We start from the raw sequence: 15,690 nt of genomic DNA on the forward strand, positions 1-15,690 counted from the left end.
AAGGACAGCAAGAGGAAGATAATGACATAATAACTATTTCCTTTTTTAGGCTCCGAATCTAAAAATGGTGAAGCAGACAGTTCAGATAAAGAAATGAAACATGGGCAAAAATCTCCCACTGGAAAACAAACAAGTCAGCACTTAAAACGATTAAAAAAGTCTGGTTTGGGTGAGTGTTCAATAGCCTATGACATTTCACGTTTTAGAGATTTGTATCTTTTTCAGTGAAATTACAGAAAATTCTTAGGACATTTTTTTAGTGGATAAACAAGGAAACTTAAAATTCTTTCTAGTTTATTTAAACCAAAAAAGATACTAAATAAGAAAATACAGTTCCAACAGACTGGCCTTAAGTGTATTGCTGAATCTGTACACGGTATCATTGGGTGAAGCAGAGGCTAAAGGTTGGAGATTTAAAACGATCTGTATATTCAAGAAATTATCTGCCAAGTCATGATTTTATCTCCTATGCCATGTTTTGTTCCTGCAGCGGGATTTCCGTTTATTGGAATATACTGTATTGGGGGAAAAAGACAACTTTTTGTAAAGAGTTCATTGAACCATAGAGGACATTGTCAGTGGGGTCCTGCTGCAGTAAAACTGCTCTGCCTCGCTTGTCATCTGTGCTGCTTGAAATATTCAGCAGTGCCTGTCGGAAAAACAGTGTAAAACTGCCGACAAGTGTGGGAGACACAGTCCCTGGGTCCTGAGACTCAGCACCGGGTTTTCCTCTGCAGATTTCCTTCCTGATAACTTTCACCAGGAATTCAACAGCAGCATTCAGGGAAAACGTAATATGAGAATGAAAAAGATGAAAAAAAAACCACATCTGGGGCTGAACATTGTAATTCTCTACCGAATCTGCCTTGTTGGATGTCTGGACCTAATGGCTTCTTTCTTTCAGTTATTTCACCTCTGAGCAAGGGTAACGATAATGACCTGGATCATTGTAATGTTTTGTAAAATGGTTGGTAGATACTACAAAGTTACTGACCTGAACTTTTTTATTGGTTCTGCCACTTACTTTCTTGGCAACTTAGGGTAATTCTTATTTGCAGTTCATGTGTTTATAGAATTCAAGCAAGTGTTTAACTTTATAACTTGATTCTATATTTACATATAGAATAAAGTTCAGGTTAGTAACTTTGTAGGAAAGGTTTATTGATCTGGGTTTATTGATTGCCTATCAATCATATATACCAGGAATTTTGCTAGATCCTGGGAGCTTGCTTGCTTTCTTTCTTTTTTCTTTCTTTTTAACTTTTTAAAGTAATCTCTCCACCCAACATGGGGCTCAAACTCGTGACCCCAAGATCAAGAGTCTCATGATCTACCAACTGAGCCAGGCTGGCACCCTGTTGCTTTCAATAAAAAGTCTTTGAATAGGATTTATATATCTTTAGATAAGATCTCTTTGGGGAAGCAGAATTTATTTTTGTTTTACATTCTTGGCATGTAGTATAATTACTTCTTTTGCATTATTTCCAAGGCTAAATAATTTTATAATTTTTGTGTAGCCCCAATGCATGAATATGTGTTTGTGTATAACCTCAGTTACATATATACTGATGGGTTTTTTTTTTTGTTTTTTTTCTAGTCTTTTGGGTGTTGTAAAGTTTGTAATTTAATAGAAGTGGTTTCTAAAATAGGAAACTATACTGGGAGAGTGACATGTAAAGAATGTACTAAAAAAAAAAAGTCATGTTATTGTATCCTAAGTAATTTAAAAGTCAGTGACCTTCAGTTAAAAATGGCCTGCTACCAACCTCAGTAAAGCCAATGCCATATCATGAGTTTAAGAAAATTCAAGGCACAGGGGCCACCCTATTTAATTACTTAGCTAACTTCAGTACTGGAAGTCAAGTGGAATGTGTATTAGGTGATCAGGATCCTGTCAGGTGTTCAGGTCTTTAGTCAGGATCTCTTGTATTCCGGCTATTGTTACCTAGAAGCCCTGCATGGCAGTAAACATCTTACATGTTAAAAATTGTGTTGTCAGAATATTTCAGCTGGCTTGTTAGCAAATTAAAAAGGTGATAAAGAAGACCACTGAGTTCTTTTTAACCTTTTTTTTTAAGACTGCAAAGTAGTAGAATAATGAAGCTACATCATGGAAAGAATGTAGAAGTGAAATAATATTCACTGCCCATATTTAATGCCATGGTCTAGGTATTTTGACAGAAGTTATCTCATTCAATACTGCCTTCAGTTATGTACAATGGAATTATGTTCATTTTTCAGCTGAAGAAGCTGAGGCCCCAAGGGTTAAGGAGGCTTCCCAAAAATGACATGGCTAAGATAAAAGCCAAGACATAGCTAACTCCGGAGTCTAAACCGTTATGTTGGGTATCTGAATGTCAAATCATCTAGCCCGTACTCTGGACTTGACCATTATGTTGGGTATCTGAATATCAAATCATCTAGCCCGTACTCTGGACTTGACCATTATGTTGGCTATCTATGTCAAATCATCTAGCCCTTGCCCTGGACCTGTAGGCCCCACTGAGGAGCAGCAGGACACTCTGTGACAGGATGAGTCTGCTGTCAGTGTTCAAATGCAGCTACACTAGTTACACATGAAGCGAAAGCTAGCCACTCTTAAGACATCCTGGCTGATCCTGTAAAATCAAGCAGATGGAGGAAGAAGATAGCACTTAAAATTAAGTCAATTAAGGTAAAAAACTGTCAAAAATAAGCTGATTACAGGGAAAGAAAGGTGACTGATGACTAACCAGCAAACAGGGTGAAATAGCTTATCCTGTGCAAGTGAAGTCAGCAGTGCTATGAAGCCTCCTGTAAAATAAACAGTGAAAAAATGTAAATGAAATAAAAGAAAGAGCCTTAATGTAGCCATTTCTAGACAATGACCCACGTCTTTTTAAGAAAGTAATGTTTTGGGGGCGCCTAGGTGGCTCAGTCAGTTGTCGATTAAGTGTCTGGCTTTGGCTCAGGTCATGATCTCACAGTTCATGAGTTCAAGCCCGGCATCGGGCTCTGCCCTGACACCATGGAGCCTGCTTGGGACTCTTCCTCTCCCTCTCTCTCTGCCCCTTCCCAGCTCTCATGCATGCTGGCTCTCCCTCAAAATAAATAAAAACTTTACAAAATATTTTTGATGTTCTGTGACTTTAGGAATCTTACAGAGTAAAAGATTCTCCATGCTGTGAAGCATTTTAGAATCAGGATGGTATTGAATAGTTATTCAGGCATATTTATTTGTATTTTGCTCTTCCCTCTTTGCCACTAAGTTGTTAATTCCTTGGGAATAGGGACCTTCATGTCTGTCTTTGAGATCCTCACACACCCACTATATGCCTCTGGTTTAGCAGGTGCTGGATAAGGTTTGAGTGGATTATTTATAAGTAGCTGAATGGGTTTGTAAGTTTGGATGAATGAGGCATCCTACAGGCTTCAGCATACTTACATATCCTTCAATAAAAATGGTCCTGTGCTCGTGGGGTTCCGGTCATTCTTGTAGAGTTGCAGAACCAGTGCAAGGAAAGATGAACCCAGCCAACACCCAGGAGCCAGCCAGACAGGAAGAGCGTTTTCCCCATCAGAGCTAGACCTCTAATTCATACAGTTTTAGACATTTAGTTTTAACTATCTTTGCCTTCTCTAGGTGGCAGTAAATGTATAAAACTCCTGTTGCTATCATTCTGAATTAAAACAAATGGTGTAAGTCTGTTCTAACTTAAAGTAAATCCAGTCCAAATCCAGTCTCAATTGTCATCCTTATCGTGAGATTTCCTTAGCAGGAGATACACAGTTCTTCTGATTGTCCCCTAGGTGCTTCCTTTTGCTGTCTAGCAATTACTTAACTAGTCAAACTACAAGATAGTCACCCTATTCCGGTATAGATGTCTCCTGGGTCTTGGAAGCTCATGCATGTAGCCCGGGGCATAAGGGATTCTGGTGTGCTTCCCTGAGGACACGGCAGTAAGAAAGCACCATAGACCTCTGTCAGGTCCCTTCATATGCCAGTTTCCCTGGAGAGGGTTAGGAGCCCACAATAAAAAATAATTGAGCTTTAGTATCCCTCAGTCATTCTAGTTCTTCTGATGGTGAGGTTGAAGGTTTTTTGTTTTAAATGTTGTTTTTTTTTTTTTTTTAGTGTTTGTTTTTGAGGGAGAGCATGCATAAGCAAGCAGGGAAAGGGCAGAGAGGGAGGGAGACAGAGAATCCGAAGCAGGCTCCAGGCTGTCAGCACAGCGCCCAATGGCAGGGCGTGAACTCATGAATGGTGACATCATGACCTGAACTGAAGTCAGATGCTCAAACCAACTGAGCCACCCAGGCACCCCAGTGTTGAAACTTCTATGAGAAATTTATCATAGGGCACCCAGTGGCTCAGTCAGTTAAGTGTCTGAGTCTTGATTTGGGCTCAGGTCATGACCTCACAGTTATGAGATCAATCCCCACTTCAAGCTCTGTGCTGACAGCACAGAGTCTGCTTGGGATTCTTTCTCTTTCTCTCTCTCTCTCTCTCTCTCTCCCCCTCCCTCCCCCCCCCCCCCCGCCTCTTTCTGTTTCTCTCATGCACTCTCTCTCAGAATAAATAAGTAAACTTAAAAGAAATGCATCACTCAGATTGGGAGGCCATTACTTGCGACTTAGGGTTTTTTTTTTTTTTTTTGTCTTCTCTTGGTTATTTTTTGTTCTTGACTGTGGTTATGTATGAAAATTTTGAGAATATTTCCCTGAGTATCTCTCTGATGGAGTAGATACGATAACATGGTGAGTTGGCACAGGTGGAAAAAATATTGGCACTTTGTCTAGGCCTTTGTCTTCTTCGCTGTGTTGGGAGAGCCTGTGTTTCCTGCTCCCGGGAGTAATGGCTTCATTAAGAAGAGGTCATATACTTCTCAGGGCCTGGTGCTTTAGGAGATGTTTCTGGTGTATGCTATGTTCCGTGGTTGGGCTGCTCTTTCTCTGAGGTCAGTCCTTTGGAGAACGTCTCCTTGCCTGCAGTGGGCAGTGTTAGGACCTTGTCCAGAATGTGCCAGATCTTAACTAGGTGTGTTCTGGTCTGCTTGTTAAGAGGCCTAATCTGTTGCCACTAGAGCTGAAGCTTTACAGCAGGCTGTGGTGAGCAGGCTTGGTAGGAGTTTGTGCTGGTCTTCTGGGGGAGGAACCTGCTGCTCTGTGTCTCACACTCATTTGCCCTAGTAAAGAAGCACCTGCAGAGTGCAGGGGGACAGGGCTTGGTTTAAGTGGCTCTGGCCTCCACTGTGGGTGCTGGGCTGGTTGCTATCGTTCGGTCATGCCGATGGGCAGGGGAGAAGAATGGCACCAGCCCTCTCCGTTGTCCCCGGTGAGTTCACACCCGCCACTGTCTGAAAAGTCCTCACAGGAGAGCAGACGGTCTCCCCTCGTGAGTCCCAGCGACCTGAGACATTTGTGTCAGGGCCGTCTGCTCGCTTAGCAGCACAGTAAACCCATGTTTTATCAGACCTGCTGGTGAGTTTCAAAACTCCAAACTTTAGGGATCCAGCGTGGCTCAGACCATGCTGGTCCTCTGGGGGAAGGTCATGCCACTGCAGAGCTGATGCTGGTTTATCCTAGAAGGGCAGTCACACCAACACGCAGGAGCTTGGAGTTCAGAGGAAAGCACAGCAAAAAGCCCGAGTCCAGCTTAGCCACCCTCAGCAGGTATCACTATGCCTGTACCAATGAATGGGGCAGCACGATGGTGCCTGCCAGTTCTTTTGTCCCCTGTGTGGCAATGCCACCTCTCCCAGATGCACTCCAAGGAGGGGAAACATCTCGCCCAGTGTGTCCCAGGGGATCTTCAGACTGCGTCATCTACTCCTGGACTTCTGCCTGCCTTCTCCACAGAAGCACTGCAGTGCCTGCTGGCTCCATACCATCCATGGTGCAGAACTCTGAAACTCCAGTCTTGGAGCTCTGCTGGTTGTAAACACTGAAGATAATCAGCCCCTCTCATTTTCCAGTCAGTGGCATTGGAGAAGAGTTTTCCTTGTGTGAGCCCCTGTGCGATGCTCCCTCTGTCTTTTTCTCTGTCTCTTCTCTCCGTGATCAGGGCTCCCTCCTCTCCGCAGTACCCATGATCCTTTTCTCCCCCAAATCACATCTCCTCACCACCTACCCTCCACCATGCGGCCTCTTCTCTCCTCCTGGTCATGCAGCTTGTTCTGTAGGTCCTTAGACAGATTTCCTGGGTGTTCAGAATGATCCAGTTATTTATCTAGCAGCGTTCAAGTTACAAGGCAAGCATAGAGTCCTCCTGCTACTCTGGCCTCTTAACTCGAGTTCTAGAGGCTGAAAGTCTGAGATCAGGGTGCCAGCAGAGTCGGGTGAAGGACCTCTTCTAACTCAGATTTCTCTTATCCTCACCTGGTGGAAGAAGGTGATTTTACATTGCTTAATGTGTATCTACAGCCAGAGATCATCTTAGAAAAACTGTATTAACCATTTTAATTAAAAGTGCTAAATTTAATTAATTTTAGCTGAATAAAAAGAACAGAAATAAAACCAAAAAAACAAAATTGCTAAACATCGCCACCAGATACGTTCATTGCTACAAGTTGTCTCCAAAGATATTAAACCATGAAAAACTGATTTTTTTGATTACTCGTTATAATTTCGGACAATATAGTATAAAGGACAGGGGAATAATTATAGTCCCTCCTACTCCATATTTTTGTTAGTTTTATTATTTTTAAACATCAACATTGTTAACATTTATATTCTGTTTTTTAACAATAATTCCCATAGTTTCTTAATGTCAATACCATATTTTAATAGATCCAGCGCTACTCGATAGACTTTTTTATACAATTGCCTCATTTGTGAAGTTTACATTGAATCACATTGTAGATGATTAGCTTTTGTCCTCTGATAATTTCTCTCCATCCCCTCTACCTTACACTGACTCTTTGAACGGCTGTTTTTATTCTCTGTGCTCTTTTAGAATCATTGCTCTCTTATTTCTTTGTGACAATAAAGAACTCTTTCATTTTGAACTTTTTGTATTTCTTTGGGCAGTGCCTCTTCTAACGAAAGACCCTGGTCTGCTTCTTGCATGTGCCTCTTCCCTCTGGGTTAGTGTTATGTCTGTGTCTCTGTGCATTTTATGCATAAGTTCTCTGTGGGTTCCCTTCTTCGAAATAGGAGTCTTTAAGCCAACAGACTACCCATTGATCAACTGCTCCAGTCAGCAGCCTTTACTCAGATTGGTGGTCTTTGAACTCCCCTTGGGCAAAATAATAGAGAATTTCCCTGACCCGATTGGATGTATTTCCCCATGATTTTTATCATGCGGCCAGCCTAGTGTCTTTGTGTATGTCATAGACTCTCACTTTGGCAGTTTGGCGACTGATGCTTCTCATCCCTCCTTCTCCAGACTGCAGCTACTTTATAGTCTCTAGTGTCCAGGAATTAGACACTAAAATGACATCTTTTTCTTCCTCTGAATGCTGTAGGGAGATGAGGTACCAGCTTTAATGAGATAAGACAATCAGATATAATTGGATTGTTCTTAAGCCAATTAAGAGTAAGTGTGTGAGGATAATTAAAATGGAATTAAACATCCTGTATGGCTACAAATTTAGCAAGAAGTTTCTCTGCTCTGTCTTTGTTCCAAAATTATAGAACATATTCTTGCTTAGTTGGACATCTTTGAAATAGATCTTTTGGGTTTGTCATAAAAGATTATATACCTCTCTGAATCTTCTTTCATCAATGATATTCTTAAAGATTTTGAACCATACTAAATAGTAACCAACCACAAAGGTCCTGCTTCTCATATTGCTTATAACATGGTTCAAAGTCTTATAATTCTCTCATTTCCCCAACCTTCCTCCCAGTCAGAATCACTCTTGGTAAATGACCTCAACTCCTTCATATGAGAATATGTAGGCCATAAATGAGAATTAAGTAGACTCCTTTCCTACATTTGTCACCCTTTTCGTCTCTAGGTTTTGCTTTTGCCTCCGTTGCTGAGAACAGAACCTTCTCCCTAATTCTTTTCTCCTTGTGGACTTTTTTTTGTTTTAATTGTGAAAGACCAAACATACAGAAAAATACAGATACAGTACGAATAAAGCAGACACCTGTATACCTATCTCCTTGACTAAATAAATGTCAGATTTGCTTTAGGTTTTTTTTAAATGATACAACTTTTGTACCCTTTTTGTGTCTTTGTAAGTGGGGTTGGCTGAATATTCTCTTATACTGGCCGTGTTCTTTTTTTTTTTTTAATGTTTGTTTATTTTTGAGAGAGACAGAGACAGAATTCGAGTGGGTTAGAGGCAGAGAGAGAGGGAGACACAGAATCTGAGGCAGGCTCCAGGCTCTGAGCTGTCAGCACAGAGCCCGATGCGGGGCTCGAACTCATGACCTGTGAGATCATGACTTGAGCCAAAGTCGGACACTCAACCGACTGAGCCACCCCTGCGCCCAGTTATTTTTTTAAGTTTATTATTTTGAGAGAGAGAGAGAGCGCGAGAGCGAGAGAGCGAGCAAGCAGGGGAGGGGCACAGAGAGGGAGAGAGAGAATCCCAAGCAGATTCCACACTGTCAGCGTGGAGTCTGGCACAGGGCTCAGACTCACGAACCGTGAGATCATGACCTGAGCTGAAACCAAGAGTCAGATGCTTAACTGACTGAGCCATCTAGGCACCCCTGTCCTTATTTTGGAATAAAGGGTTATATTAACTTCATGAAGTGAATTGGAAATCTTTGTTTCTTTACCTATTCTCTGGAATATGTACAAAATGAAGTGCTAAGAGAGCTCCTTAATGTTTTGGTAAAAGTCATCTTTAGAGCTGTTTATGTGTTTTGTGTGTATGTGGGGTAGGGGAGGTTGCCTAATTATCCATTTTTTTTAAAGGGTTTTGCAAATTTATTCAGGATTTCTATTTTGAATTTGAGTATTTATAAACTTAAAAATAGTGTTCAAAGATATTGGATAAATTCATAGTATTATACCACTTAACACCTCTTTTTCATTATATCTGCCTTGTATGCTATATCTAGATTTACGGCCCTACCTTTCATTCCTCTTTATTTATTTGATCTCTCACCAGAAGTATATCTATTTTATTAGCCTAATAAAAAAAAAACAAAATGAGACATAAAACCCTTTTTTGTTATTTATGGTCTTCATTGTCCTTCTGTTTCATGAATGTATACTCTTATTTTTGTAATCCTTTTTTTTCAAGTTTTTGCATAGTTCATTTGTACACTTAACTTTGAATTTTCAATTCTTTTTCTATTCTATAATTGGTAAAATTTACCTTTAAATCGAGCTGTTTCACAAATTTTGGCATTGTCATTTAGAATCCAAATTTTTTCTAATTTCCATTGAATTGTTTTTCTTTTACTTATGAAATACTTAAAAGTATGCTTTTGAATGTCCAAATAATGGGTATGGGAGGATTGGAGAGTTGCTGTGTTTCTGTTATTGCTACCTAATTAGATGAAGTTTTATATTGTTCATCAGTATTTGTGGAGACTCATAGGTCAGGTTTGTTTGTTTTACTGTTCCTTGAGTGCTGACAAAACATTGCTTTCTCTAACAGCTCAGTGCAGTGACCTATGTTAAATTCATTAGTTCAACATTGATTATTGAGTTGTTAAAGTTCTCTGTATTAAGACAAGTTTTTTTGTCTGATGTCTCAGTTTCTGGTAGGAGATGTTAAGACTTCTCACTAGCATTGTATAATGGCACTTTCTCTTTTTAATTCTCTCGGTTTTAATTTTTGAATGATGTGCTGCTTAAATGGATGCAGATTTAAGGTCATTATATCTTCTCAGTGAATTATTCCTTTTATACTTAAGGAGTGATCTTTCTCATCCCCAATAAGGTTTTCTACCTTTGTGTATCTTGTCTGATGTTAATATTATTGTATTATTTTGTTGTTTTGAGTCTCTGGCTAGTATGTCTTTATTTCATTTTCATCCATTCCTCATGATCATTAAGTATATTTCTTGTAAGCATCACATAGGTGGATTGCATTACTTTGTAAATCAAGTATGAAAATCCATTTATATTATTTTGATTTTGTTGGACTTAATTTTTATTGTTTTTCTACTGTTATGCCTTCCATTTGATTCATTGAGATTTCCTTCCATGCATTTATTTGGAAGTTATCATTCTTTTTAATTGCCTCTAGTGGTTACCTATAGAGGTTTTTTTTTTTCTTTTTTTTTCCTTTTTTTTTTTTACGGTTTATTTATTTTTGAAAGAGAGGGACAGAGCGTGAGGGGGGAAGGAGACACAGAATCTGAAACTAGCGCCAGGTTCTGACCTGTCAGCACAGAGCCCGATGCGGGGTTCATACTTGTGAACTGTGAGATCTATACAATTTTAACCAAGTAAAGAACTAGGCTATTGTCCTCTTCCTTCTCAAATAATGCCAGGGTTTGATAGCGCTCTTATTTCAATCACATCTTCACATCAATTCACATCTTCCAATTTATTTCCTCTTTAACTTATTTATTTTCTTTACTTAACTCTTACTAATTATTAGTATTATTTTTCACTATTAATATTTACTTGGAGTTGCTCTGATCTATTAGTCTTTTAGTTTACCATTGTTTCTGCAACCCGTTCATTCCTTCTTCGATTTAATTTTTCGTTTGTTGAGAATATCCACTACTGATTATTTAGTGAGATTCTCTAAAGGATAGTTTCCATTTTGGATACAAAAATGTTCTTTTCTCATTGCCATCATTGCCATTTTTGAGAGACTTTCTTATTAATGAAATTCTAGATTGTAGCTCATATTCTCTTGGCCCTTTGAAGATATTCCACTGCCATCTGTTATTTAGTCATAAGATTTCTGTGTTCTTATTGTCATCTCTTTGGACATAATTTATTTTTGTTAAAATTGTTTTATAATATCCTTTTTATTGTCGATGTTTTATAATGTCAACACATCAGACGAAAGTGGGTATTTGTCCTTCTTGAGATTTGATGTATCACTTTACCTGAGAACTCTTGCCATTTTTTCAGTTCTAAAAATTTTGGTCATTAGCTCTTCAAATATTGCCGGTCTTCTGTCCACTGTTCTGAAACTCCTATAGATGTTCATTCTGACTGTTTATGCTATCCCCGTATTTCTTCACTATGCTGTTTTTTGACTCATCATTTTTTTATGCTCCATTCTAGCTATTTTCATTAACTCTGTATTTTCATTATTTAGTAATTCTTTATTGTGTCCATTACATTTTTTAACTGAAGAACTGAATTTTCATGTCTAGACGTTCTGGTTCTGTTTCAAAGCTGCCTGTTCTTTTATCATGGTTTCCTGTTCATTAATAATGGCTTTATTCTGTCTTTTGTCTCTAATTATTTAAAACCAGAGTTGACAGTTTTTTTTCTGTTAAGGGCTAGAGAGTAAATACAGGTCATGCTATTTGTGGCACAGCTCTTCAATTCTGCATTGTAGTGCAAAGGCAGACCTCGACAGTAGCTAAACAATTGGGCATTTACCGTGTTCCAGTAAAACTTTATTTACCAAAACAAAAATTGGACTGGATATAGCTCATGGACCATAATTTGCTGACCCTTGATTTAAAACATACCCTGATAAAACAACTCACATTCAAGGTGTTCTTTTAACTCACGTAACTGAAAGTGGCAGTTCTTCTGTTTGATGCATCAACTGACTATTCCTTACAGTGGATTATTTTCTTCTATGTTATAATTTTGAGTTGTGAACTCTACACACAGCCTTCTGTTGGAGGTCAGTGTACCTTGAGTTGTAAAATTATCCTTCAAAATGCATTGGTGTTTTAGACCTCGAAGCTAGTATTTTTTATAAAGAATCACTTTTTAAATTGTTACCCTCCAACTACCCTGAATAGGAATCTTTTGACAACCCAGTGCTTAGTGTTCCACTGATACATGGGGAATCACACAGCTGTCAGCTAGCTATCAGTATCTCTGTTAAAATTAATAGATCCGTTCTTATTCCTAGGTCTTATAGAATTTATAAAAATTGTAGTTGTTACCATTTATGCTCCCACAGTATTTTACACTTCTGGTTAATTGGAAGACCATAATTAAAATACTTCCTTATCTAGACCTGGTGCTACTTTGAGTAGCATCTATAAAAACTCTATGGATGGTATGGAGTGAAGTATACATTGTGAAAATAAAAGACAACTAAGACAAGACAGGAGCCCAAAGAAGCTTTGGAGAGTTTTTCTGAAATGCCACTTTTAAAAGTGACAGAATTAAACATACTATCGAATATGGTTGATATGTACATATATGTGTATGTACATGTGCATGTCTTTCCCAATCTACAGGGAATTAATGCTCTTGCTTGTTTATCACAGGACACTTGAAATGGACCAAAGCTGAGGACATTGACATAGAAACCCCAGGATCTATTCTTGTCAACACTAACTTGAGGGCATTAATAAATAAACATACGTTTGCTTCCTTACCTCAGCATTTTCAACAATACCTCCTGCTTTTGCTCCCAGAAGTGGATAGGCAGGTAAGTAGGAGTTTTAGACATTTGATATTAGTCACTAGATATATTATTGTGAAATGGCAGTTCTGTTATCAAAGATGACTGATACATGGATGGACCATTTTATAAAAATATAGTGTATTTATAATATATATATTCATTGCTAGCATTGGTGTGTTTCTTTAATTTACCAAAACAGAGCCATTTTTATTATCAGTGGAGAGCCAGTTCAAATTTTAAAATACAGCACATTGCTGTAGAGAGAAAACAACAGACCTTTCCACATTGGAAGGGGGAAACAAAGAAATCAAACATTCCATTATCAAATAAATCTTTGAAGTAGCTGCTCCTTTGCCTGGAGGGAATATTGAAGTGCAGCAATAAAAAGCCAGGGTTTCTAAGAAATTATGTAAATGTTTTTATTCTCAACTCTTTCCAAAAAGCATTTAAAATTTATGTTTGCAGTTGCCTTCTGAGAGTCTATCATCATGAATATGATTGCCTATAAATAATCACCTTTTATCTTTATCTTTTTAGTATAACTGGAAATGCTTTAAGTTTATTTTTGTATTTTGAAAAGCCTCTAAAATAAGGAAATACAAATATAGACCCATAATAGCAGGCATCAATCATCTAAAGCTGTTTCCTTAGAGAAGAAAAGGAAAAAATATTTCATCACATAAACTTTTATTAAATTTCACAAAAGTTATTAAATGGCAACTAGGAAAAATTTCTTTGTGATTCTTATTTCAATAAATTTTGACACCATGTGTAGTTTCCAGTTGATGGACATTGTGTGTGTGTGTGTGTGTGTGTGTGTGTGTTTATGTATTTGCATTGCAAAATGAGAGATACATCCGTATACTGAAATGGTTGAGATTGATTCAATATTTCCATATTACTTTGAATAAATTTTCTTAGCTTTTTATTTGATTCTATTTTCTTCTAACTTAGCTGTCTCCTTTCATATATATTTAAAATGTGATGAGCTATGGTTTTCTACCACTCGAATGTATCTTTTTGGTGGAGATTATTGTTCATATTTAGGAAAAGATTATTTTGATTTTGGATACATTTCTGTTTGAGAGTTTGCTTTCGTTCCATGGAAATTTGTTTAATATTTACTATCAATATGGTATGTTTTAGGTGCTTTGGAGTAATGGAAAGTGAGTAAGTGCCTGTGAAGTATTTATTAATGATTAAATATGCTTTGGTTGGATACATAGGCTGTATTTGTGAATAATCAAAATATGAGGTAGAAGCAGGTGTGCTTAGAGGGGAAAGCACACAGTATATTGAGCTTTCCTATGTGGAAGGGAAAAATCAGAGACAAATTTAAGGTCCTTGAATTGGGCCTTGAGATGTAGGCAGAATTTGAATAAGTGGATGGAAATGTACCAAGTGAAAGGTTCAAAGATATAAAATCAGAAGCTAATTTTGTGGGAGTCTAGATTGTTGGAGGAACAGTGCGAAAGAATCTGGACAGACAAACTGGAAGTCAGTTTTGGAAGATTCCTTGAGTATGAGGCTAAAGAGTCTGAACAGTGTTCTCCCTGTGTTTGCAAAGCCATTGAGGGCTTTTGAGCACAGCTATAATATAGTAAGATTGTTGCTTTTTAAGAAAATTGTTCTGGTAGTATTGAAAGGAAATTTAGAGACGGGAAGCATAAAAGTGGAAAGAGTTGTTAGGAAGCAATTTTAGTTGTTCCAAAAAGGCAAAATGAGGGCTTGGATTTGGAGAATAGCACTGAAATTAAAGAGGAAGATCATGTGATCATCACCATCATCCAGTGGTAGCAGTTTTACATTTTGTCAAATGACACTTGATAAAATAGGGAGGAGGCACTAATGACTCACGGGTTTCAAATTTGTGTGGCTGAGAACTGAGCTCAGGAGATAAGGAAAACTTCATTTTGGGGAGGTGGCTCGAGAGCCTGATCTCTAAGCTGCAGAACTGTTCCCTCTGCCTCAATGTGCATGTGGTTTCTCGTGCTTACCATTCTATCCCCAGCTCCTGGAATAAGATTTAGCGTGTAAAAGATACTCAGTAAATCTTTTTGAATGAAGAAATGACAAATTGTCCTCGACTTAGCTGAATATTTTGGTAACCCGGAAGGCCATTCTAAGCCCAGTATTTTATTCAGCTTGTAACAGCAGTTGCTGTTCCTCATTTTTTTCTAGTCACTATAAGAAGTGTCAATGGGGGTGCCTGGGTGGCGCAGTCGGTTAAGCGTCCGACTTCAGCCAGGTCACGATCTCGCGGTCCGTGAGTTCGAGCCCCGTGTCAGTCTCTGGGCTGATGGCTCAGAGCCTGGAGCCTGTTTCCGATTCTGTGTCTCCCTCTCTCTCTGCCCCTCCCCCGTTCATGCTCTGTCTCTCTCTGTCCCAAAAATAAATAAACGTTGAAAAAAAAAAAAAAGAAGTGTCAATGAATAAGGCACAATACCTGTCCTCATACCACATTTAGTCCACTGGTAAATTATTCAAGCAGTCCTGACCGAGCATGTATTATGTACTATATACACTTTGCTAAATACAGAGGATATTAGAATAAATCTTGTGGGGAAATAACAGCTAACTTCATGCTGAAATACAGTTGACTTAGCTCATTACTAGGTAAGAAGTCTCGTAACTGCGTAAACCTGGCCCAGATGATGTAGCAGAACAACTTTAACATCAAGATAGTAGTATAAAGAAAGTCTTCTGAAGGCACAGAGGATGATGACATTTAATCTGAAACTAGTATTGGAGAAGAGTTTATGGTGGATAGGATACTTAAGTTGAGCCTTGAAAAACTAATAGGTGTTTTGTAAGTATAGCCAAAGGAAAGTGAATTTTGTAGAGGAAGAGCCTATCATTTATAAAGATTTGCTGCTTTTGTGTTCCAGAAGATTTAGTAGTTCAGTGTGATTGGACCGCCCTGTGGGGGCAGAGGGGTGAGATATTCCTCTAAAGGGGAGTATGGTTTACAACGTCTCATGATGTGGTTGCATATTAAGTTCTTTGAACTTTTCTTGAAAACTGGGTACTGTCAGAGATTTTTTTCAAATGAGAAATGGGATGCATAGAATAATTTAAGCAAATATTTCTGTGCCTGGACATAGGGGAGAAAAAAGGGGTAAATAAAATGCATTCCATATTTTCTCTTAGGAGCTAGTAGCCCTGTAAATGATGGATAGGACAGGCAGAAAGATAAGACAAGAGAGACTGGGTAAGAAACAATTGCAGTAGTTGAAAT

General features: G+C 38.4%; 1 protein-coding gene across 2 annotated transcripts in view; it reads left to right on the forward strand.

Moving 5' to 3' along the window:
- Positions 1-15,690, forward strand: part of ASXL3 (ASXL transcriptional regulator 3) — a 177,435-nt gene that overhangs the window by 97,068 nt on the left and 64,677 nt on the right. For both annotated transcript variants that reach the window (XM_027068725.2, XM_053206574.1), the window contains 2 exons: positions 50-169; positions 12,313-12,476. In XM_027068725.2, the coding sequence (XP_026924526.1) occupies positions 50-169; positions 12,313-12,476 (284 nt within the window). The remainder of the gene's footprint in view (positions 1-49; positions 170-12,312; positions 12,477-15,690) is intronic.

The sequence above is a fragment of the Acinonyx jubatus genome, chromosome D3 (genome assembly GCF_027475565.1).
Source record: "Acinonyx jubatus isolate Ajub_Pintada_27869175 chromosome D3, VMU_Ajub_asm_v1.0, whole genome shotgun sequence".
Lineage (NCBI taxonomy): Eukaryota > Metazoa > Chordata > Mammalia > Carnivora > Felidae > Acinonyx > Acinonyx jubatus.